This window comes from Triticum aestivum, chromosome 4A (genome assembly GCF_018294505.1).
Source record: "Triticum aestivum cultivar Chinese Spring chromosome 4A, IWGSC CS RefSeq v2.1, whole genome shotgun sequence".
Classification (NCBI taxonomy): domain Eukaryota; kingdom Viridiplantae; phylum Streptophyta; class Magnoliopsida; order Poales; family Poaceae; genus Triticum; species Triticum aestivum.
In genome coordinates, this window is record NC_057803.1 from 606,170,620 (window position 1) to 606,183,654 (window position 13,035).

Below are 13,035 nucleotides of genomic sequence, written 5' to 3' on the forward strand. Positions count from 1 at the left end.
TTTAGTTTTTCATATTATGCAAGTAGGTCTGCATATTAGTACCGACTAGTGAGCACAGGAATGACGACATGGATCTGATGACTTGGAATTCCAAACGACCGAGACATCAATTAATTGACTCAAAATGATGGTAAGGTGTCACCAAAAGTGCCTTGCCAGATGCGTCGCTTTCGTCCCCTTCTATTCTTCCCATGCACCGCACCATACCAACAAAGGCAGAATTTGTTTATTTGAAAGCGTCTGGTAAATAAATTGTGTCTGAACGCAGCATGTCTGAACCCTGAGCATTATTTGTTTCTCCGCTGAGCGAATTGTGTCTGGACGCAGAAAGTGAAAGCATCAAATTGAGTGATTCAGATCAATTCTTGCATTGTACGCCTGTAAGTTCGGCCATTGTGGCTTGTTGGTTGGGGGTAATTCCTATCTATTAGTATAGTCAAGTTAGAAAAGCTTGACCGCATACTGACATAGTTGGTGTCTTCTAATTTTTCAGAATATCCAAGCATACTGATAGAAGGACTAACGAGTACAGGGGAACGATGACTTGACTTCCAAACGATTGAGGCATGAATTGACTCAAATGGATGGAAAGGTGACACCGTAAGCGCGTTGCCAACTGCGTCATTCTCACCTTCGTCGGTTCTTCCCGTGCACCGCACAGTACCCGATGAGGTGAAATTGGTTTGTCTGAAAACGTCTGAACCCGGGACGACGACTTTGGTCAGATGACTTGGAATTCCAGGCGATTGAGGCATCAATTGACTCAAATGGATGGTAAGGTGTCACGGAAAGCGCCTTCCAGATGCGTCGTTTTCGCCCCGGCCCGCGCACGGCACCGTATGCGACAAGGCAAAATTGGTTTGTGTGAAAACTTGTGAACCCCGAGCATTGTTTGTTCCTCTTGTGAATATAAATTATGTCTGAACGCAGCAAGTGAAAGCATCAAGTTGAGTGATGCAGACCAATTCTTCTGCCTGTGATGGATCTACAAGTCCAGTGTCATGGCCGTCTCCTCTGAAACAAAAGCGGTATTCCGCCTGTGCGAAAACTGAAAGGAAAGTTTGAACCCTGTCAGTCATCTGGACTGGACTGTGTGTAGAAATCAGGGTTCAGAATAAAATCCTATCGTGTAATATTACTTGTGTTCGGCACCCTGTAATATCAGGGTTCAGAATAAAATGGTCAGAACAAATTCTGGCTGTGTGCAATCCTACCTGAACAGACAAGCTGCATTTGCATTCAGGCAATGTTCATTGAATTGAGTTATCGAGGTGATACAGTCGCATCAAAAGAACGCCCGGCCTCTGCATAACCAGATGCACACAGCCAACAAATCCAAGGTCCGATAAAACAACAAAAAGAAACAGATGCATGGCTTGGAATTCCAAATGATTGAGACATCTAAATCTAAAATCTGAAAAGATTGAAAAATAGACACGGCAATATTGAGTATAGTGTTCTTAGCTCTTTTGCTGATGGTGGATCATATTAGGTAAGTTCTCAAAGTAATCTCTTTAAAGACTGGGACCTACCAAGTTTTTACGACCATTTGCCACCCCAAGGACCCTGGCGCGGCGCCGGCTGCATCACCGAGTTCCAGCCTCTCGAATGATAAACGGACCAACACTAACTAACTAGCCTGCAGTATGTTTGTTCCTCTGCCAGCGACCTGCCGTTGCTCAACTCATGTTGGAAAGAAATACTCACTTTTCTGCCGTCTAGTCTGCCTCTGCAGAATTGTGTCCATGGGCAAACTGAATCAGCAAAACAAAATCCTGTCCCAACACTAATACTTGTGTTCTGAGAAAATCTGAACCCTGAGCATTGTTTGTGTTTTTATCTAGTGAGGGAATCGTGTGGCGCAGCAAATTGTTTCTGTTTCTAACTCCTTAGCTGCCACATACACACATACAGACCCCGACGTCCCCGGCTGCACCACCGGCTTCCACCTTTGACACGACGGCCCTGAGTAACCAACCAACCAAGTACTCTAGTATGCTTTCTCTTCCTCGCCACCTCTGAAGCAGACGCAGTGTTCTGTTACTTGTGTACAATTATCCTGTCAGTCGTCTGAATTGTGTGAAGAAATCAAAAATCCAACCGACTGAATAAAATCCTATCCTGTAATATCAATGGTATCAGCCGACTTGATTCTGGCAGTGAGTAATCCAAGTACCTGAACAGACGTGATGCATTCAGGCAAAATTGGTTTGCCTGAAGAAGTCTGAAACATGTGCACGCACGCACGCACGCACGCGCACACACACACACACGGAACAGGGGATTTATTGCAGCCCCTGGCATTATTCATTACACGTCAACTTTACATATCCAAACCTTAGTCCGCGGCACAATCTTCAAAGTTGTATCTCTGAACTATACTAGTACAATACTTACACAACACTGACACATGGTAAAATCCCCATACTCTGCATAGTACCGAACGCAGAACAAGAGCGATCTATCGATCAGTCTCAGCTTTTGCACATTTTCCTCTTGTCCAAGAAGCCCAAGTAACAACCAATCGGACATAGACCCAATCATACAAGCTGTCACAGACCGAGTACCAATAAACTCTCCATTTCCTCTTGGACAAGAAGGTACAGAAGACAACCCAGATACCCATTACATATCCAAAACCCATAGCGATGAAAAACGATGCCACGTCATTCAAATCTTCATGGTGTTCTCGAGTAGCTTGAATTGGCTTGTGTTGTGAACATTTCTGCGGGAGAGAGGGACTACAGAGGCCAGGGTTGCCAATATAAATGTATTCTTGGTCATCAAGTGTTTGCAGTTGATTACCAGATGGTATATCTCCTGTCAGGGTGTTGTAGGATAGGTTCAACCGACTCAATGATGTGAGAGCCGATAAGCTTGCAGGGATTCCACCAGAAATCTCATTGTGTGATAGGTCAAGTGACTCCACTTGCGTCAAGGCGCCAATATTCTCTGGAATTTTTCCACTAAAGTTGTTCCATGATAAGTTCAGGTTCTTCAATGCGACAAGAGCGCTGATTTCTTCGGGAATATCTCCAATAAGATTATTACAGGATAAATCAAGATTCACCATGTATATGATTTCTCCTGTATATAATCGTTCTTGACCCTTTGTGACTACTGTGAAGTTTTCAGTATAGCTGACCGTGTCAATAATACCGTCTGACAATCCAATAGTGAATTGGAAAGCACCAACAAATGCATGATCATGATCATGACTCGTGGCTATCATCCGTTGACAGTTAACAATAGATTTCGGTATGCTCCCCGTTATATTGTTGTATGCAAGGTCCAAATACTGAAGATTTGCTAGCTTCGTAAGCTCTTCAGGAATGTTACCAAAAAACATATTCGACCGCACTCGTAAGAAAGCCAAATATGGCAATTTCTCCTGAATCCATGTCGGCAAAGTCCCAACAAAATGGTTGTGTGCAAGATCAAGAAAGACGAGTTGTTGGCAGTATTGAAGAAATGATGGAAATTCACCCGAGAGGTTGTTGTTTCTCAAGCTTAGATTAAGAATACTCATCATGTCATTTTTGGATGCTTCAACAGAGCAGTTGGGAATTGGTCCAATTAGCTTATTTTCAGAGATATCCAACAGAACTAGTGATCTCAGTTTGCACAACGAAGATGGTATTGTGCCAGAGATGGAGTTGTCAAATAGAATAAGTTTTGCTAGACCAGGTGCTCCAAAGTCTAATGGTAGTGGCCCATCTAAATTATTTCTACTAAGATCCAAGTCGGTTAGACCAATGGGAAGCTTAGGTACCGGGCCATTGAACTGGTTAGAACCTAGATCAATTGTATATGCTGTCATAAATTCCATTGTAGATGGTAAATAGCCTCTAATTTTGTTCTTCCTCATATTTAGAGTATCCAACTTGGAAGCCGTTATCCAAAACCAATCTGGCAAAGTGTCAGATATACTTGTGTTTGAGATAATAAGAATTTCTAGACGTGTTAACCATCTAAGCCATGGCGGGAATTTAGGCCCGAGAAGGCATGACCCAAGTGCAATAGATGTTAGATTGGAAGGAGGAACCCACGTTGAATTCACTGTGAGGGCTATGAAATTATTGGACAACCACAATATCTCCAAGCTTTCTAGGCCTGATAAATGACCTTCATGTATGAAACCATCGAGGTTATTGTTGCTCAGGTCCAATACAGCTAGTTTTGTGAGCTCTCCTATCCATAGTGGCACATGACCAGCGAGCTTGTTAAGACTGAGATCAAGGTAGATCAGATTGCTTAAGGGTTCTAGTTTGATTGGTAGTCTTCCCGTCAAATTGGTAGAATCTACATGCAAGTATGTCAACTTATTCCATGAACAACCAGGCAAGCGTAGGAAGAATTCTGTTATGCTCTCATTGATGTTATTTCCAGATACATATAATTCTTTCAAGCTACATAGGTTTTCCAGGTTTGATGGTATCATGCCCACAAGGTTATTTGAGGATAAATCAATCTTTACTATGGAGGTCATATTACCTATCTCGTCTGGAAATTGGCCATAGAAACCATTCTCTCTGATATCTAGAAACTTAAGGCTGGTCAAACCCCAAAACCAATTGGGTGTGATAGGTCTGTGGAAGCTATTGAAGGAAAGGTCAAGTGTTTCAAGAGAAGTTAGATTTGAAAGCTGAAGTGAACCATAGCTAGGTCTAAGATTGCAACCACTAAGACTAAGAAATTTCAGAGATGGAATCATGTTCACCACCGGAAGCAAGTGAACAACTCTACTGAGGTTCGTGCCGCTCAGGTCCAGGTGCTCTAGGGAAGTTAAGTGTGATAACCAGGTGATATCCATAGAGTATGTGCCATCAGTGCCGGCGAGATTTAAGTATTGTAAGTTGGAGAGGTTACCCAGCTGCGGTGGTATCCTTCCAGTGAAGCTTGACATTGATAGGTCGATATATCTCAACTTGTGGAGAGAACCAAGGAACTCCGGTATTTGCACCCCATAAAAGACATTGCAACTGATGTTGAGATATTGTAGATGTTGTAGACCAAGCAACGAGGAGCTAATGTTGCCTCCTAGCTTCTGCGTCGGCGCGATGAAGTTGGGTTCACAACCAGGGCCCGGGAGATCGAGCTTGACGACATGTCTGTTTATGCTGCTGCAGTGGACGCCCTTCCATTTACAGCAGTCATCTCCCTTCCATGATGAGAGGAAGTTTGTAGGGTCTGTGAGGCCCGCTTTGAAGCCAACAAGCGCGGACCTCTCACCGGCAATACAGCTGGCGACCGTATCGTTTGGGTTGGAAGATAGTGATGATGATGATGACTCTACAAAGCTCTTGCCTCGAGTGAACAACAGCAGGGCAACTAATATCACTATGTGGATATTGGAGAGCAGAAGCTTGCCCATTGGTGCTTTTGACATGGATGTGTGCTCTTCTTGATGTAGGGTATATGCACCATGGTATGCTATATATAGCAGTTTTCCTTTCGAGAATGACTATATATTATATAGCAGTTATGCTAACCAATAGTATATGTTTGGTTGTCTCGTGAAAATAATGAAAGAAAAATCTTAGTTTGTAGTATTATTGAGGTCTCTCTGAAGATGACCTGCCATAAATGTGACTAGAGTTGGGGAGGAAATTTCTACGGGTGAAAACGATACGGCTGGCCCTTCTAGACTGTATTCTGTCCATATTCACAAATTTCCCCTCTTTTTCTTCAAAGACCTAGTAGGGAGTACTGATTGATGGATGCAGTGAGTGCACCAACGTGCTCCTTCCGTTTTCTCCCTTCCACACGTTGATATTTATACCTTATTCTTATTAATAAAGGGATTAGTGCTTCTGCCTGTCTGTCGTCATCCTAATCAGCCTAAGTTGCTAAAAATTACACTGTCCCCGAGGACGCAACCAGTAGAGCCACCACTTGCTTCTGATAGATTGTCGGTCGATAAGAGAAAAGTATCTTACTTGCTCCGCTCGTGATTAAAAAAAGGTCATTGGGCCGAACAAGCCCCAACAATTATGTACTTCACGGGTCTTTTAATCCTCCTCTCCTAAAAAAAGGTATTTTATTCCTCATCCTTTTCTGTTTTTGATTTCAGTTTTGCTAAGTCTCAGTCCACTGAGACTTCGTTATGTCTCAGTCGATGCCATATTCCTTTGATTTTGCATGGAGATCCGTACAATTTTTTTTTTCAATTTTCCTTTTATATACTATGTCACTTGAATGAGACTTAGTAAAATCTCAGTCGAGACCTAAGCACACCCTTTGGATTTCTAAGAATTAGCAACTGATGCATGCATCGTCTAAAAGAAGTTAATGCAACCCCGTTACCTTTTACTGCTGCATGCACTAATAACTAAGCAGTGGAAGTATATGGTCAGTTGCAACACAACTGAACCAATCGAACTTGGTTTAATTTAATTTTGGTTTGTTCGAACAAAACCAAACTGACTGATCTTAATTAACTTGCATGAGTGTCGGCTCATGATTTTTTGAATGACAAGATTATCATGTATGCATTAATTCATTTTATCGAGGATGACACATGCATCAGATGAAGGTGAGACGGTGGTGATGCTCAGCATAATTACAAGTAATTATGAGTGTGCGTAGGGACGAGGTATCACCGACGAGGAGAACCGACGACACAGGTGTAATTGGATCAGGGTGCATGAGTGTGGGTACGGCTCATGCACAAAATGTAGTAGATGAGAAAGGGGTGACGTCTAGAAGTATATATAATAAGTCCACACAATTACAAATCGAAGCAAGAAGGGGGTCGTGAATGCGGCGTTCTAGCTAGAGTGTGATGACAAAGCCCATTGCCTTGAAATTAATCACGTCCATCATGAATAGGCGGACCACGTGATCACCAATCCACAAGGTGTCGAAGAGAAGAAGTGATAACAAGGGTGTTGGAGGATGTTTTTTGGACTCTCATGCCTTAAAAACACCTCGTGCCCAAAAATAAGGCTGCTATTAGAGATGCTCTTACTTTGTACAGTAGATCAAAACACCTTGTCAGTCATCTGAATTGTGTGTAGAAATCAAGGTTCAGAATAAAATCATAGCCATCCCAGTCCCAGTCCTGTAATATCACTTGAGTTCAGACTTCAGAATGAAATCGTCCGAATGAATTCTGGCTGTGGACAATCCCAATCGTGCAAATCCAACCTAAACAGACAAGGTGCGCTTGCATTCTGGCAAATTTGCTTATCTGAAGAAGTCTGAAACCTGTACAATGTTTCTCTAGTGAAGAAATTGCATGTGCGTGCAGTATAATGTGTCGACTGAAAGAACAAAATCCTTTCGTCTTTTGTTTGGTTGCCAAAAATCCTAGCCCTATTTATAAACATGATGAATTGGATTTAAGCTTAGAATGAGATGTGGCAGGAAATACACTTTGGTTCCTGGTTGTAGATACACCCTATATGGGGATTTGTTTTTAATAATTAAACAAAAAGTCAAAATAGTTAAGAACTATTTTTAGAATAAACTTGACTTACTTTTGCACTAGTATATAAATTTTCATGGAAAAAAAACAATGTTGACTTCACAGCAAAAAAGACAAAATTTATTTGCTATTATAGGTCACTATTCACACTATTTTGGCCAAAAATTTGTCTTTTTTGAAAAGAAGTCAAATGAGGATTTTTATTTTTGAAAATTTTCTCACGAGTACAATGAAAGGTCAAGTTTAGGTTGGAAGATAATAAGAATTTCTAGACGTGAGGCCTGCTTTGAAGCCGACAAGAAATTTCTACAGGTGAAAAGGAAACTGCCGTCCATTCTAGACGGAATTCCATCCATGTTCAGACTGCTGACTGAATGAGGAGCACAGCAAACGACGACCTGGGTGCGATGACTTGGAATTCCAGGCATCAAGGTTGTTTTCGCGTTGCCGTATATGGGAAGTGAATGAAAGCATCAGAACCACATACATACCTCAAGGTGAGTGATGCAGATCATATCCTCTCGAATTATTTGTGCAGAACGAATGAGCTCACCAGAAAATCACCATTTCTTTTGCGGTTCATTGCTTGCGATTGCGATTGATGTGCACAATCAGTCAAGCATGCAATTTCCGTGGCATGTGCGCAACGTACCACTTTGATTCTGAGTTTCAGGAACCTGCTATTTACAACGACAAACCCACGTTGATTGATGAACTGACATTCACTCACTCACTTGCAGGCCGAACAAGGAATGAAACAGGACGACACGCCATACATGACCAGGTTCTACGACTGCTGCGGTGCTGAGGACCCTGACGCCCCCAGCTTCCACCTCTCCTATCTTTCTGAACAAACATGGTGACTATGCATTATTTCAGTAAAATTTGTTTGACTGAACAAGTCTGAAACCTGTTCTAGTGTCAGCGTATAATGCATCGAGTGATATGATCTTTAAAATAAAACCGTTTTGCTAAAATATCCTTTGTGTTTGACACTCTTTTACATACTAAATTCTGTCTCTCGGAAATTCTAGTCCTATCTGAACAGACACCCGAGATATGGGTTGGGTTCAGAGATATGCCAAATTAGTTCATATGAAGAAGTCTGGACCCTGTACGATGTTTCTCTAGTGACGAAATCACGTCCGCGCCCGGCATAGTTCATCGATAGAAAGAATCAACATAATATACACTGTAATATCACTTGTGCAGACTAAATTATCTATGTCAGAAATCTTAGCCGGAGTCACATGTGGTCAATTAGTTTCTGGAAAAGTCTGAACCTCGACACCCCGTGCGTTGTTTCCCTAGGGACAAAAATGTGTCTGCGCCAAGTATAGTGCAGTGAATGAAAGCGTCGAGTTAGGTTTACGTGCGCACACCCAGCCAAAGTTTGTGGTACTAGCTTAAAACTTCAGCACGCGCGCCGACACCTGTTGCAATGTTTGGCCACCAGTTAACTTCACAGATTGAAACACACACACCCGGAACAGGGGACTTGGTGCTGCCCCTGGCATTATTCATTACACATCAACTTTACATGCCCAATCCTTATTCTAGGGCACAATCCTCAAATACATATCTGTGAAAAATAGTAGTACAATACTATAAATCCCCACACACTACATGGTAGAAAATGGAGAACCAGCGTGAGCTAGCGATCGTTCTCAGCTTCTGCGGGTTTTTTTTCTTGTCCAGGAAGCCCATGTAACGGCCAGTTGCACATAGAACCAATCACACAACCTGTCCCATGGGGGCCGACTAGTTCTTATCAACTCCGTAATTACCAACATGGTTCTCTATATGCTATCTTTTTTTCATCTGCCAAAAGGTGTTCTCCAACGCCTTGATTATTTTAGATCAAGGTTTTTTTGGCAGAGTGAAAATGAAAAAAAGAAATATCGCTTGGCTAGGTGGAATATTATATGTCGGCCCAAAAGTCAAGGGGGACTCGGAATCCAGGATCTTGAGATCAAAAACATTTCATTGCTCAGCAAATGGGTATACAGATTACTCACTGAGGATGGTGTTTGGCAGGAGATCATTCGTAATAAATACGTTGGGTCCAAAGCAATTTCCCAGGTTTACTGGAAACCAGGTGACTCTCATTTTTGGAGTGGGGTTATGAAAGCTAAGGAATTCTTCTTCCAATTTGGACCTTCTCGGTTAGGGATGGCTCCCAGATTCGATTCTGGGAAGACACCTGGCTAGGGACTACTCCTCTAAAAGTGCAATACCCAAGCTTATATCGAATAGTTAGACATAAGTTTGTCACGATTAAGCAGGTATTGGGACAAGTAAACCCGGATATTTCTTTTCGCAGAACGATTTCTGGACCTCGTTTGAATGCATGGAACGATCTGCTGACTCGTTTGGAAGCTGTCCAACTGTCGGCTGAATTGGACATCTTTAAATGGAACCTGCATCTGAACGGAAGATTTTCGGTTAAATCCATGTACGATGCACTAGTTCATAACGAGGTTCCATCTGATAATAGAAAATTGTGGAAGCTTAAGATTCCTCTAAGAGTGAAGATTTTCCTTTGGTTTCTCAACAAAGGTGTTATCTTAACTAGGGATAATTTAGCCCGACGAAGCTGGCAAGGCAGCAAAAAATGTGTTTTTTGCAATCATAATGAATCCATTAAACACCTATTTTTTGATTGCAAATTCGCTAGATCGGTATGGGCAATGGTCCAAATTGCTTCGAATCTATACCCTCCACGCAGCATACGGAATATGTTCGGGAATTGGCTGAGGGGAATAAATAAACAATTTTCTAAGCACATTCTTGCGGGGGCGGCTGCCTTATGTTGGGTGTTGTGGCTAACCAGGAATGATATTGTTTTTGATCATGAAAGTGTTTCATCTCCTATGCAGGTAATTCATATATGCTCGCGATGGCTCCGTATGTGGTCTATCCTGCAGAGGCCGGAGGATAGAGACTTTTTTATGATGGCTTCTACCCGGTTGGAGTGCTCGGCCAGGGACATTTTCTACCCCCATGGATGGCGGTGTGACCTTCGGATAGGCCCGGCATCACCTTAGGCCTCTTTTATCTTTTTTCGCTACTGCTGGCGTTCCGCCTTTTTGTTTTGTTTTTTGGGATCTGGTACTTTGGCTGTATGCATCTAGATATGCAGAGGGTGGGTTATTTTTGATGCGGTTGTATCAACTCGATAGTTCAATTCAATGAAAAGTCCTTTATCAAAAAAAAAATGATGAAAGGAGGTTTGCAGGGTCAAACAGCCCTGCTTTGAAGCCGACAAGCGCGGACCTCTCAATGGGGATACAGCTGGTGGCCATATCGTTTGGATGGGGAGAGGATGATGATGACTCTACAAAGCCCATGCCTCTGGTGAACAAGAGAAGGGAACATAATGTCACTATGTGGATGTTGGAGAGTAGAAGCTTGTCCATTGGTGCTTTTGCCATGGACCTGTGTTCTTCTTGCTTACAGACGACATGGCATGACATATATAGTATGAGTCATCCAGCAGTACAGGTCTCGTCTCCTCTCAAAAATAATATAAAAGCCCTAGGCGTCCAATTATTGAGAGTGTGACAGCTGACCAGCTAGAGATGTGACTACAGTTTGTAGAAGAAATTTCCATCCCTTTTCCTTGAAAAAGAAAGCTGGTATCCAAAAGAGTGAGACGACTGACTTACCATTGAGCACACCAACCAATGAGATGACTTGGAACTCCAATTTCCAGAAATCAAGGTTGTTGTATAGTCTTATGTCCAGCCTGAGTTGTCAATGGGGACCTCTAGAAAGACTGAAAAATAGGGTGCAAGATTGAGTATATTTTTCTTAGCTTTTTTCTCGATAGTGGATCATATTAAAGTGTGTGCTCAAATTAATCTCTTTAAACACAGGGACCCGTCAACTTCCTCAATTCTCCTATTCCTATTGTCAAAAAAAAAAAATCAGTTTTTCCGTCTAGTTTGTCTCTCTGTGAATTAAAGGAAATACCTCAAGTTCCCTCAAAAAAAGAAAAACCTCAAGTTCAGGCCAGGATGCAGAGGTCTTTCTTTTTATTTAGCTCAGCACTCTTTGACTTTTTTTAGAAAAGGACGATGACCCTGGCCTCTGTATCTGGGCGATGCATGCGGCCACTTTATTAATTATTGTCACAAAATCTTACAAATAATACAAAAATAAGACTAAAACCGCCGTCTAAGCAACAAACTGTCGCTACACCTATCCAGTTGATGAAGGGGCGTAGATAGTCTGGGCCTAATACCAAACAGACATCGCAGCCAAACCTAACATCTAAGACCTGAGGTCCCATCCAGGACGCCTGCCAGGCATGGGTCTCATCGGTCCGGCGTGCTCTCAGAGGCCGCCACCGCCAACTGCCACTGCTCCATCTTCATAACTATACTGATGCATCAAAGAGTAGCACCTGTCGGTCAGGCATGACTTGACGTCTCCACCAAAGCTCCGTGCAAGACGAAGCCGCTCCACCTCCTACCTCTGACTTCCAGTGCTGCTCCGCAAACGATGCTCCCAAGAGAGAAACGACACCGCAGTGCCACCATCGTCCGATCTGGAACACCAGATCCTAGGGTTTCCCCCGGAGCAGCACAAGTGGGTCGAGAGTAGTTACACGACGATGCCTCCATCAAGGTAACGGTGTAGAACGCCGACACCGCCTGCCGTCGGCTCGGTTTTCACCGGCAACCATGTCTCCCCAACTCGCAGTCGGGACTAGATGATGGATCTCGAGATCCGATCACCAAGCCTCTGGCCGGCCATCTCTGACGAAGAAGATGACCACCACCACTGGCCAGCGAGACGACGCGAGATGAAGTAGGGCACTACCAGCGTGCGTCCTGGTCAGCACCACCGGTGCTAGGCCTGTCCGGGACGACGCCCCATGGCCGAGGGCAGCGCCGCTGCTGCCACAACGGGGACGCAGGCCAGAAGCCCAGATCCGACCCACCCACGCGCCGCCAAGCGGCCACCACCAAGCGCCGATCAGGGGCTGCCCCGCCGCCGTGAGGGACGCCGCCCCACAGGCAGCAGGCGCCAGACGGCGAAAACCGTCGCGGGCGCGGCTGCCGCGAGATCTGCGCGAGGCAAAGAAGCAACGACGAGGACGCCCCGCCGCCACCTTCCCTGGGAACCACGCGGGCTTCACCGGTGTCCCCTCCGGCGGCGGCGAAGCGGGGGAGGAGTGGGGAGGGGAGGCTAGGGTTTCCCCCGTGCGCCAGAGGCGACGCGCGGGGGCAGGGCCCAGCACTCTTTGACTAGTCCTCCCGATTTAATTGTGCAGAAAGAATCAACCAAAGCATCATTTCATTTGCCGTTGAGCGATTGCGATGTGCACGATGAACCAGGTATGCACTTTCCTTCACTGTAACCACTTGATGAATGAAGTCGTAACTTGAGTAGTATGTCTAGTCAGGTCCAGCAAAGTTCGTGTGAATAAACTAAACAATTCAGTAGTGCTACTCTTCTCGGACTAATTCTTCATTTCTTCAGTAGCGGCTCTGGCGTGAGCACAATCAATCAACCAGTATGTAATTTCCACATTCAAAAAAGAAATGCAATTTCCGTCCCATGTGCACAACCAATTTGATTCTGGACTTCAGGAACCT

At 43.9% G+C, this 13,035-nt stretch overlaps 1 protein-coding gene across 1 annotated transcript; it reads right to left on the reverse strand.

The window, feature by feature from the left end:
- Positions 1 to 2,058: 2,058 nt before the first annotated feature.
- On the reverse strand, positions 2,059 to 5,394 carry LOC123082563 (receptor-like protein EIX1). Its single transcript, XM_044504872.1, has one exon. The coding sequence runs from the start codon at positions 5,387 to 5,389 to the stop codon at positions 2,462 to 2,464; it is 2,928 nt and encodes a 975-aa protein (XP_044360807.1). The 5' UTR covers positions 5,390 to 5,394; the 3' UTR covers positions 2,059 to 2,461.
- Between the last annotated feature and the right edge of the window lie 7,641 nt (positions 5,395 to 13,035).

Coding starts and splice junctions, on each gene's coding strand:
- LOC123082563 (XM_044504872.1), bottom strand. CDS start 5,389: ATGTCAAAAGCACCAATGGGCAAGCTTCTGCTCTCCAATATCCACATA.